This window comes from Physeter macrocephalus, chromosome 4 (genome assembly GCF_002837175.3).
Source record: "Physeter macrocephalus isolate SW-GA chromosome 4, ASM283717v5, whole genome shotgun sequence".
In the NCBI taxonomy this organism is placed as follows: domain Eukaryota; kingdom Metazoa; phylum Chordata; class Mammalia; order Artiodactyla; family Physeteridae; genus Physeter; species Physeter macrocephalus.
Genome location: NC_041217.1, coordinates 40276931 through 40289042, shown reverse-complemented (window position 1 = coordinate 40289042; position 12112 = coordinate 40276931). Strand labels below are relative to the sequence as shown.

At 50.8% G+C, this 12112-nt stretch overlaps 1 protein-coding gene across 1 annotated transcript; it reads right to left on the bottom strand.

Annotated features, from left to right (window-relative positions):
* Window positions 1–5685: 5685 nt before the first annotated feature.
* Window positions 5686–9116, bottom strand: LOC112067580 (cysteine--tRNA ligase, cytoplasmic-like). The gene is made up of 7 exons (XM_028488128.1): window positions 9099–9116; window positions 7823–8083; window positions 7298–7426; window positions 6911–7040; window positions 6721–6824; window positions 6243–6340; window positions 5686–6070 (listed from the first exon to the last, which is right to left on the bottom strand). Exons 1-7 carry the CDS (start codon window positions 9114–9116, stop codon window positions 5686–5688), a joined length of 1125 nt encoding a protein of 374 aa, XP_028343929.1.
* Window positions 9117–12112: the final 2996 nt, after the last annotated feature.

The window sequence follows — 12112 nt, the reverse complement described above, 5'->3', positions numbered from 1 at the left end:
CCAATCAACCAGTTCATCCCACCGCACCCCTTTCCCCTTGGTATCCATTCGTTTGTTCTCTACGTCTGTGTCTGTTTTTCTGCTTTGCAAATAAGATCATCTATACCATTTTTCTAGATTCCACATATATGCATTAATACACAATATTTATTTTTCTCTTTCTGACTTACTTCATTCTGTATGACAGTCTCTAGGTCCATCCACATCTCTACAAGTGACCCAACTTCGTTCCTTTTTATGGCTGAGTAATATTCCATTGTATATATGTACCACATCTTCTTTATCCATTCCTCTGTTGATGGACATTTAGGTTGCTTCCATGTCCTGGCTATCGTAAATAGAGCTGCAATGAACATTGGGGTGCATGTGTCTTTTTGAATTATGGTTTTCTCTGGGTGTATGCCCAGTAGTGGGATCTGCATTTTTAAATGAGCTCCCATGTAATTCTTACGCATAGTAAAGTTGAAAAACCATTGGTGTGACTTTTTTTTTTCTCATTTTTATTGATGTAGCACTCACACAGTGAAGCACACAGATAATAAGTGGGCAAATTGATGAATTTGTCCGTAGGGTGTACCATATCCCCCACGTTACCGTAGCCCAGATCAAGATGTAGAACACTTCCAGGCCCCCAGAAGCCTCCCTCATGCCCCTGACACTCTGACACTGTTCAGAGTTCTAGCAACATGCTTTAGTTTTGCCAGTTTTTGAATTTATATGATCAGATTTCTTGGCTTCTTTCGCTCAACATTGTACCCATGCTGCCCACTTTTAAAGGCCCAAACAACGTATCTTCCATTCCCTGCACTTTACTCTCTCCCTCAAGATAGGTAGGTAGATAGGAGCAAAGAAAAAAAAGGAAGAAAAGAAAACATTTTTCCAGGGCCTAACCCTAACCCCCCTCATTGCAGTTTCCTCCCTGTCCCTGCCCCACCCCAGGCCTTGGAGAAATCACTTTTGGTCACCATCCTTCAAGCATTAGCACTTCTGGAGCCTCAGGACCCAGGGCTGTGCCACCTGGAGGACCTGAGCCTGTTCCCCCCCCAGACTCTCTGTCACAGCTGCAGGGGATGCACATTTGTTGTGTGCGGATTGCCAGAGTCCAGGCACATTCCAGACGAAATTCGCCAACTTAAGCTACAAATGAAAAGACAAATGAGATGGAAATTGCACAGCACAAGCCTCCTCCTCATCAGTAGGGATCAGTTCTGACACACTGAGCTGTGCAACCTGTTCAGGCCTTTCTCTGCAGCTGAGGTCAGCAGGGCTCTCCCGGTGCTGGGAACACTAGCTCCTTTTGCACCCAGCCCGGCAGAGGGGCAGCCCGAGAGGCTTTGAGAGGAAGCCAGCCAGGGTGTGAGTGGGGCGGGATGGGGCGAGGGTGTACAGATAGAGGACGCAAAGCAGATACAGAAACAGGGCAACACAGAAAGAAGATTCCATCATTCCAAAAAGAAAAATATATATTTTGAACATCTACTATGTGCCCGGCCCCATGCTAGGTGTTCAGACTGTAAAGGTAGAGAAGATCTGCCCTTAAGGGGCTCCCAGCCCAGGGGATGAAAAGAGAGAAAGTGAGATGATGGGGACAGTGACAGGAAAAGCAAGAAGACACATCTGGAAAAGGGGGGCAGGCGCTGGAAGGGAGAAGTAGGGATGGGCAGGAGAGCTGAACAGAGGAGCCAGAGCCCTACGGCCAGCCAAGGCCGGTTCAAGACCAGGGACGTACTGGAGCCATAGGTACAAAGCAGGGAGGAAGGAACTGGGAGGAGGAGGAGCTGGGCCTGCCTGTCCCCCCGGACCAGGAAGGGGCAGCCATGAGGACAGCCTGGAAAGGGAGCGCTTACAAATGGCTTTACAGACATCAACTACTTGGTTCTTGGTAAAGCGTCAAGGAGTAGGGCTGAGGGAATGAGCTCACCAATCTAGTGAACGGGGAGAACTAATAAGCAGAATATTTGGATGATGGTTTACTTGCTCTTGTGTGAAGAGGAGTCAAACACCCAGGAGTTCTCCATCCCTGGGTCTCTGTCTTACGCATTTTCTGAGTTGAGGGAGTTGCAGAGAGGCAGGCAGTGCAAATTTGTTTTCATATGGACTCAAGCTAAATACAACTTTTGTAATAATAATAATAGCAAACACTTATAAAGCACTTACCAGAAGCCAGGCTGTTCTAAGCACTTAACTGTATTAATTCATTTGCATAGCAAATACTCTGGGGGCGGAGGAGTAGTTCAAAGCCAAACACTAGTGACTTTTAAAAATTATCCATCTCCTTCCTTCCTCCCCACTCTGAAAGTTGATTAAGAACTGTTGGCCAGGGGCTTCCCTGAGTAGCCTCCACTTGCCACAACTAGAGAAAAGCCCGAGCGCAGCAACAAAAACCCAATGCAGCCAAAAATAAATAAATAAATAAAATAGATACAACATTAAAGAAATAAAAAACGTTTTAAAAAAAAGAACTGTTGGCCCCTGAAAGAACTCTGAGCCAACTCTCCCTCGCTTGGGTGAGCGTGAAGCAGAAGTCCCGGGGGGCTGGATTTGGGAGCAGTTCCAGGAGTACTTGAACGATTCCAGATCTTGGTGGGTCAGACAGGCTCACCCTCTGCCTCCTCATTCTCTGAGCTGAAGTGCTTCGAGCCAGGCCCCATGCTAGGTGCTCAGGAGGAGAGGAGACATCTTGAAGGATGTAGCTGGTCATTAGGGTGAGTGTAGCCAACTCTCCAGGGACTGCTCTCTGCCTGTTACCAGAGCCAGCATCCATGTGCATCCCACCACTGCGATGTCTCTAAGCCTGATTGTCACCAGGGAACCAGTTTCCATAGCGACAGAGACACACTAGACCCTTGACATTCTCAAGAGAGACATCATAGCCTGTCATGAATCCATGGATTAGAGACTACCCTATAATTTCCCCCATAAAATGTAGTAAAGTATGGCTGAGAAGTGTAATGAGGATGGCTAGTGAGGGCAAAGTCACCTTACTCTCAGCTTGCCGGGAGGTTTTCCTGAATCAGACTCACAGCCTGCAAGTCAGCACTGTGGACTATTTCATGTCAGATCAGGGTTGGTTGTTGCAGTGGAAACCACCTTATGGTAAACTTGAGAATGCCAAGTGTCTGCTGCTTTTCGAATGACAGAAAGCATAGAGGGACTGCGATTGAACGTGGTAGACTGAACACTCTCTCTCCACTACCACACGTAAACAAGCGTAAAGGAGAAGAGGTGCCAGCCCATAAGGGCAGAGGAGAGGAGACCAAAGTGCATCAGTGATGTCTGTGCAGCTTTGGAAGTTGAGAAGCTAACTGACTTGGCTTGATAGAGAAAGTAAAACCTAGAGATCTGCAGTGGAGAAGCCAATGAGAAATGGACAGACTCCTGCCATTGAACGACACATAGGCTCAGAAATCAATGACATCTGAGGATAGAATGTGGAGTAGGGCCAAAAACAGGAGAGTGATTCCTCACCCCTTTTCACCACAGAACTGTCTGCTTTACCCTGGCAGCATCTTGGAGAGAACTTTATTCTCCAGAGAGACTGAACCCAAGAAAAGCTGGCTTGGGAACATGGGTACAAAGTATGGGTGGAGATGAGGCAATATATTAAAAACGGGATTTTCTGAATGTTTGAAAGCCAGATGGGGGAGCCCCTTGACCTTTTCCTCCTGTTGGCTCTAGGAATGTTGGTAGCTGGGCAAATAGTGACACTTGGGGGACTCCACTGAAACCTCCCATGGCGAGACCCACACATGCACACAGAGCTTCCAGTCAGCTTCTAAATGCCTCACTCGTAAATACGAGCCAACAGCCAAGCACTAGCAAGATTTTTAAGGAAGGCATCCAATATAAAAAAGCATTAGCCAAGGGAGGGTGGGAGGAAGACGCAAGAGGGAGGGGATATGGGGATATATGTATACATATAGCTGATTCACTTTGTTATAAAGCAGAAACTAACACAACATTGTAAAGCAATTATACTCCAATAAAGATGTTAAAAAAATGCATTAGCCAAAATAAAACAAATTGAAGAAGGTAAATATATGCAGGGAGCAAAAGAAAATGTAAACACCACCACCATCACAATTGATATCCTCAGAGAAATAAGGGAGGATTTTATACTCACAGAGCAAGGGGCCTTTTAAAAAAAAATGAGATAACAGGAATTCCCTGGAGGTCTAATGGTTAGGACTCGGTGCTTTCACTGCTGAGGGCACAGGTTCAATCCCTGGTCAGGAAACTAAGATCCCGCAAGCCACATGGCATGGCCAAAAAAGGAAAAATTTGAGGTATAACTCACATACCATAAAATTCGCCCTTTCAAAATGAACAGTTTATTGGGGTTATTTTTTTTAATTAATTTACTTATTTTTGGCTGAGTTGGGTCTTTGTTGCTGTGCGTGGGCTTTCTCTAGTTGTGGCGAGCGGGGGCTACTCTGTTGCGGTGTGCGGGCTTCTCATTGCAGTGGCTTCTCTTGTTGCAGAGCACGAGCTCTAGGCACGCTGGCTTCAGTAGTTGAGGCTCACGGGGTCTACAGAGTGCAGTCTCAGTAGTTGTGGTGCACAGGCTTAGTTGCTCTGCAGCATGTGGGATCTTCCTGGACCAGGGTTCAAACCCCTGTCCCCTGCATTGGCAGGCGGATTCTTTACCGCTGCACCACCAGGGAAGCCCTTTAGTGGTTGTTAGTGTATTCACAAGGTTGTGCAACCATCATCACTATGTAATTCTAGTTACATCATCTGTTCAGTCTACTGCGTTCAAAAGGAAACCCCATACCCATAAGCAATCACTCTTCATTCTTTCTCCCCAGACCCTGGCAACTACTAATCTACCCTCTGTCTCTATGCATTTACCTATTCTGGACATTTCCTAAGTGGAATTGTATAATATGTGGCCTTTGTGTCTGGCTTCTGTCATTTAGCATATGTTTTCAAGATTCATTCGTGTTGCAGCATTATCAGTACTTCATTCCTTTTTATGGTTGGATAATATTGCATGTATGGATATTTCACATTCATCCTTTTATCACTTGATGGACATTTGGGTGATTTGCAGACAGTGAAAATGCAGAGAAGAAGAATGAACTCTTAGATATTTAAAATATATTCCATTTCCTTAAATGAAAATGATGACATACTTTCCAGATCGCAAGGATCTATTAGGTGCCCAGCACGATTAATGAGAAAAGAGCCTCACAAAGACACATTTTAAAATTTCAAAATGTTGGGGATAAAGTAAAGATCCTACAAGTATCTGAAAGAAAAAGACAGGCTTTGGATAACAGCAGACTTTTCAATAGAACTCTGGCATCAAGTAGATAATGGAAAAATTCCTCCAAACATATGAGGGAAGGTTTTTTTAATCTGAAATTATATTTTCAGTCAGTCTATCAATTAATTACGGAGATTAAATGAGGACGTTTTCAAACATGCACATTTTCAAGAAACTCACCTCTTTTTCAAAAATAACTTGACAGTGTGCTCCACCTAAACGAGTAATGACGTGAAACCCAGGCAGAGGGACATACAGTAAGAATATTTACTACCGTAAGAAAAAGCTTGAAAGGACATGCACCAAAATGTTAATAGCAGTTAGTTAGAATTGGGAGGTGGGAAAGGAGATTATTTAAATTTTTTCCATGTGTTTTTCTCATTTTTCAATAACAGTGCTGTATTGTACCTAAATGACTATATATTTGTTGGCAAATGCAGAGAGCCAAAGGCAGGAGAGAGGTACAAAGGCAAAGAGGCGAAATTGCTCGGAGCGAGGGCAGGGGCGGGGGGCTTGCTGTCTCGGGCACAGGCGCGGCAGGACCTGAGGACAGCGCGGCGCGGCTCCCATGACCCGCGGGCCCGCACTGGCGCCGTCGCAGCGGGGCTCACCTTCAGCATGTGCGTGAGGTACCGGGCGATGCTCTCCAGCAGGGCACGGTTGGGCCTCTTCCTCGCGGCCTTCCGCGCTGCCATGTAGAGGTTGCACTGGCCGACCAGAGCCCGCATCTCCTCCAGGACGGTGCGCGTGTCGACGTTATCACAGAGCGCCTCGTGAACCGCGGCCTTCTTGTCATAAAAGCTGAACGGGAAGCGGAAGAGGAAGGTGGGGGCGTCAGACGGACGACCTTCCCGGAGCGGCCCGTCCTGAGCGTGGCTCTGCACGGACGGGAGGGACGGCGCCACCGGCCTCCCCGCTGGCGGGCGTGCTGCGGGGACTGCCCGTGGGCCCCGGAGAGAAGGTGCCGCCTCACCTCTCGTTCAGCTCTGTTTCCTTGTCTTCCCACTTCTCAAACTGACCGGCTACCTCGATGGGGGCTCGGAGGAGGTCTTTCACGTTTAAGAAAAACTCCTAAAATGTGAAGATTCCTTTTAAGAGCATTCAGACCTTTCCATCCCAGAGAAAGCTGGGAAAGAGCTGTTCTACCGACGTGCCTCCACTGCAGGTGCGATCTGAATGTCACACAGGTGTAGGAAGGGAAGGGAAAGGTTTTCCTGCGAGACAAGTGGGTCCGGTCTCAGCCTTCGGGGCCCCTGAGGTGCAGCCAGCGGGTGGGGCTGAATGAAAGGTGCCACACGCGACATGAGCTGTCTCGGGAAAGTGGCGCGGAGCTGGCCTCCCCCCAGAGCTTAGTGGCCTTGGCCGCGTCCCGTTCTCTCCGGGGGACGCGGGGAGCGGGCACCACCTCCCACTGTGCTGGACCAGAGCTGCCTCGGGGAGGTGGGACCCACGTTCAGGAGCTTCTCGTACTGCAGCGCCGACTCCATGGTGTTGGCCGAGTAGTCCAGCGCGTCCTTCCACGAGTGCATGAGGAAGGCCAGGCGCAGCTGCCGGGCTGGGGAGAGAGGCGCGGGGCTCCTTACCCTCCCGAGCAGCTCGGTCCCCACGCCTCCGACAACAGAAGCGTCCGGGCCTCTTTACCTGAGTGCTTCTTCAGCGCGTCTTTAATGGTGATGAAGTTCTTGAGCGACTTGGACATCTTGCAGCCGGCGATGGTCAGGTGGCCCGTGTGCAGGAAGTACCTGACCCAGCAGTCGTTTTCAAAGTAGGCCTGAGTGGACAGGGCGGGAGCGGGGGTCAGGGGTGCCGCTGCGGGCCGCACAGAGGGTGCCGGCCGCTTTCTGGGCACCTGACGTGCAGGAGTGCCGTCCGGTGTGAATCCAGGCCTGTGCTGCCAGGGGCCAGGCTGCCCACACACGAGCCGGACTAAACAACGCGGCTCGGAGCCCCTGACGTGGAGGCCAGGCTCTGCTGGGGAGCACCTCGCCGCCCCCCCACCGTGCCCAGGACGGCGACCTCGGCCCCTACCTCCGACTGCGCCAGCTCATTGTCGTGGTGGGGGAAGCGGAGGTCGAAGCCCCCTCCGTGAAGGTCCATTGAGGCTCCGAGGAGGGTGCCCGCCATGGCCGAGCACTCGATGTGCCACCCTGGACGCCCCTAGGGACCCAAACGTGGTGAGCGCCCTGACCCCCCGTGACGGGCCGGGACTCGCTCCCCTGTCCACGCCCCTCAGAACCCCTGAGCTCTATGGGAACGAGGGTCAAGTCCCACACACGAAAAGACGAATGGGGCCCCAGGCTGTAAAGGTCACAACAAGCTTCGCGAAGGCCGAGGAACCCCCCGCTCCCGACACCCCTTCCCGCAGCTCTGGGCCACCAGGACTGTTGTCACAGGGGATGTCGGAGGGCGGATCCGTCCCCTAGTACCCCGGGTCAGAGACTGTCGGGACAGAGGGGACTCCGAGGCGGTCCGGTGCCCCCACCCCAGCCGTGGAGGGGAAGATGCAAGTCCCAGGAAGGGAGGGGGGTGACGGCCCTAGGCCCGGGCGCCCACCTTTCCCCAGGGGCACGGCCAGGATGGCTCCCCGGGCTTGGAGGCCTTCCAGAGGGCGAAGTCGCTGGGGGACCGCTTCTCACTCAGGCGCTCGGCCGAGACGCTCAGGTCGCCTGCGGACACAGGGGAGGCGGGTGCTCGGTGGATGGGATTGTCTCGGTCCGGAGACGATTCAGGCACTTGTTTGTTCACTTGGTCAAGCACTCCCTCAAGCGGACTGTGACCAGGTTTTGGAGTTGCCCAGGGTCTAGTTACGAAGCCCTAACCGCAAGCTCAGAAGCCACGGCCTCACGAGCCGGCGTCCGAGGGCAACGACCCCCGGACCTGGACCCGCACCCCCCGCCTCCGCTGCCGCCCCACCTCGGCCCCTCGTCTAGGACAACGACAGCGCCTGGCCCAGAGTGTGAGGCGCTTTTCTCATGGGCCTGCCTCGGGGACCCGGGCTCGCGCAGGCGGGATCTTGTACTAACACCCGGCGGGCCTCTTGGCTGTGGTTCTGGGGGGCATAAGGGCGACCAGGCTGCTGTGTGTGGCCTCCCCAGCCCGGAGGTGGCAAATCAGGACACTCGCTGGTCCTCCCGTGTCCATACAGGGCAGTCGCGGGAAGGAGGCTATGGACCAGTCTGAACCCAAGAGCGAAAGGGAGCACTGCTCCGTGGGCCAAGTTCAGTTTCCTCGGAAGATCCTCCCCTCTCCCTCCCCACACCCCCGTGAACGCAGACGAAGCCAGCCAGAAAGGGAATCCACGGCCCCACGGGAGACCTCCCCAGACCACGTGCTGGTGCCGTGGACACATCAGCCGCCTGAAAATGAACACCCTCTGGTCAGCCCAGCCCGCAGGCGGAGCATCCCCGAGGGGGGAGGTGGGGGGGCTGCTTGCTGGGTGATGGGGCCTCTGCCCGGCACTCAGGCCCTAAAGGGCCTCACCAGGGCGCCTGCTGGAAAACTCCAGAACAGGAATGACTCTCATTCTCCTGTCCAGGCTGCAAACGCAGGACGACTGGAAAAAGGCCACTTTGGGAGGGACACAGTGCAGACGGAGGCACCGCTGAACACAAAGACTGTGACGGTGAAACAGGCCCTAAACGCAGAATACTTAAAAAACACGACAAAGAACCAGGAAAAGTGCCACAGTTGGAAACGTAGGGATAACTACTACTAACACGTTGGTGTCTTGATTTGTGGGTCTGTGGGTTTTTTAATCCATGTAAGAAGAACACAGACACATCCAACAAACAGGACAAGCGCCACCCTGGTCTTGTATCTATTTTCTCGCCGTGCGCATTTTAACCATGGCGTCGGCGATGGCAGTTGTTCAAAAACGTAATCTGACCTGGCGCCGGGACCTTCTCTTTGACCCACCCCTTACTGGACAGATAACGTACCTTGAGGTTTTAAACTTTTCTTTACAATGAACATAGTTACTCACGAATGTATCTAACTTTAAAAATTAACTTTGAGAAATTCTGTAGCAGAGGATCTGCTCCACCTCACACACCCTTCCCCCACTCTGCACTCGACACAAACGCCCCTACCTGGCAATACCTATTTGCTCCTGATGTTTTAGGGACGAGATAAACCACACGATCCCTCTGCTTTCCCTCTTGGTGTCATTTCTGCTCCCCTGACACGGCTCTCCCACCGTGCGCCCCATGACCTGAGTGGTCTGCCTCCGATGCCTGGCCCTGCTCAGCGGCCGAGAGTCTGAAACGCCGTCGGGTCGGATGGTCACGCTGTTAAACTAACTCGGTCTGTCTTTCCTCCATGTTTCTGTGTTGTCCTGTTTTAGGTTCTGGTATCTCTTTAGAACAGAGCCCTTGAGGTGAAGATACTTGACCAAAACGTATGAACATCATACAGTCGTACGTTGACGGCACTGTAACCTGTACAGTGAAGCTGCCTTTGTGTCCTGACAAAGACTCCTGAGTCTGTCTAAGGCCTGAAGTCTGGGGAGACTCTGTCAGCAACCCAGGACTTCAGTTCAGTCCTGGACGGTGTCTCCTCCAACCGCAGCCCGGAAATTCACAGGTCTGCCTGGCCACTGACCGTGCAAGGGCATACAGACAGAAGTTTACCACCCACTAGACCCTCTAATTGTTTAATATCTTCTACAACATCTAATACATCACATCTTTACAGCTACCTGTCCATTTATCTTCACATTTTGAAAATCTGGACATGAGGTTGGTATATACTTATGCTCTAAGTATACCTAATGGTGACCTTTAAATAAGGACAGGGACTTCGCTGGTGGTGCAGTGGTTAAGAATCCACCTGCCGATGCAGGGGACATGGGTTCAAGCCCTGGTCCGGGAAGATCCCACATGCCACAGAGCAACTAAGCCCACGCGCCAGAACTACTGAGCCCGCACGCCACAGCTACTGAAGCCCACGTGCCTAGAGCCCGTGCTCCGCAACAAGAGAAGCCACCGCAATGGGAAGCCTGCGCACCGCAACAGAGTAGCCTCCACTTGCCACAACTAGAGAAAAGCCCGAGCGCAGCAACAAAAACCCAATGCAGCCAAAAATAAATAAATAAATAAAATAGATACAACATTAAAGAAATAAAAAACGTTTTAAAAAAAAGAACTGTTGGCCCCTGAAAGAACTCTGAGCCAACTCTCCCTCGCTTGGGTGAGCGTGAAGCAGAAGTCCCGGGGGGCTGGATTTGGGAGCAGTTCCAGGAGTACTTGAACGATTCCAGATCTTGGTGGGTCAGACAGGCTCACCCTCTGCCTCCTCATTCTCTGAGCTGAAGTGCTTCGAGCCAGGCCCCATGCTAGGTGCTCAGGAGGAGAGGAGACATCTTGAAGGATGTAGCTGGTCATTAGGGTGAGTGTAGCCAACTCTCCAGGGACTGCTCTCTGCCTGTTACCAGAGCCAGCATCCATGTGCATCCCACCACTGCGATGTCTCTAAGCCTGATTGTCACCAGGGAACCAGTTTCCATAGCGACAGAGACACACTAGACCCTTGACATTCTCAAGAGAGACATCATAGCCTGTCATGAATCCATGGATTAGAGACTACCCTATAATTTCCCCCATAAAATGTAGTAAAGTATGGCTGAGAAGTGTAATGAGGATGGCTAGTGAGGGCAAAGTCACCTTACTCTCAGCTTGCCGGGAGGTTTTCCTGAATCAGACTCACAGCCTGCAAGTCAGCACTGTGGACTATTTCATGTCAGATCAGGGTTGGTTGTTGCAATGGAAACCACCTTATGGTAAACTTGAGAATGCCAAGTGTCTGCTGCTTTTCGAATGACAGCATAGAGGGACTGCGATTGAACGTGGTAGACTGAACACTCTCTCTCCACTACCACACGTAAACAAGCGTAAAGGAGAAGAGGTGCCAGCCCATAAGGGCAGAGGAGAGGAGACCAAAGTGCATCAGTGATGTCTGTGCAGCTTTGGAAGTTGAGAAGCTAACTGACTTGGCTTGATAGAGAAAGTAAAACCTAGAGATCTGCAGTGGAGAAGCCAATGAGAAATGGACAGACTCCTGCCATTGAACGACACATAGGCTCAGAAATCAATGACATCTGAGGATAGAATGTGGAGTAGGGCCAAAAACAGGAGAGTGATTCCTCACCCCTTTTCACCACAGAACTGTCTGCTTTACCCTGGCAGCATCTTGGAGAGAACTTTATTCTCCAGAGAGACTGAACCCAAGAAAAGCTGGCTTGGGAACATGGGTACAAAGTATGGGTGGAGATGAGGCAATATATTAAAAACGGGATTTTCTGAATGTTTGAAAGCCAGATGGGGGAGCCCCTTGACCTTTTCCTCCTGTTGGCTCTAGGAATGTTGGTAGCTGGGCAAATAGTGACACTTGGGGGACTCCACTGAAACCTCCCATGGCGAGACCCACACATGCACACAGAGCTTCCAGTCAGCTTCTAAATGCCTCACTCGTAAATACGAGCCAACAGCCAAGCACTAGCAAGATTTTTAAGGAAGGCATCCAATATAAAAAAGCATTAGCCAAGGGAGGGTGGGAGGAAGACGCAAGAGGGAGGGGATATGGGGATATATGTATACATATAGCTGATTCACTTTGTTATAAAGCAGAAACTAACACAACATTGTAAAGCAATTATACTCCAATAAAGATGTTAAAAAAATGCATTAGCCAAAATAAAACAAATTGAAGAAGGTAAATATATGCAGGGAGCAAAAGAAAATGTAAACACCACCACCATCACAATTGATATCCTCAGAGAAATAAGGGAGGATTTTATACTCACAGAGCAAGGGGCCTTTTAAAAAAAAATGAGATAACAGGAATTCC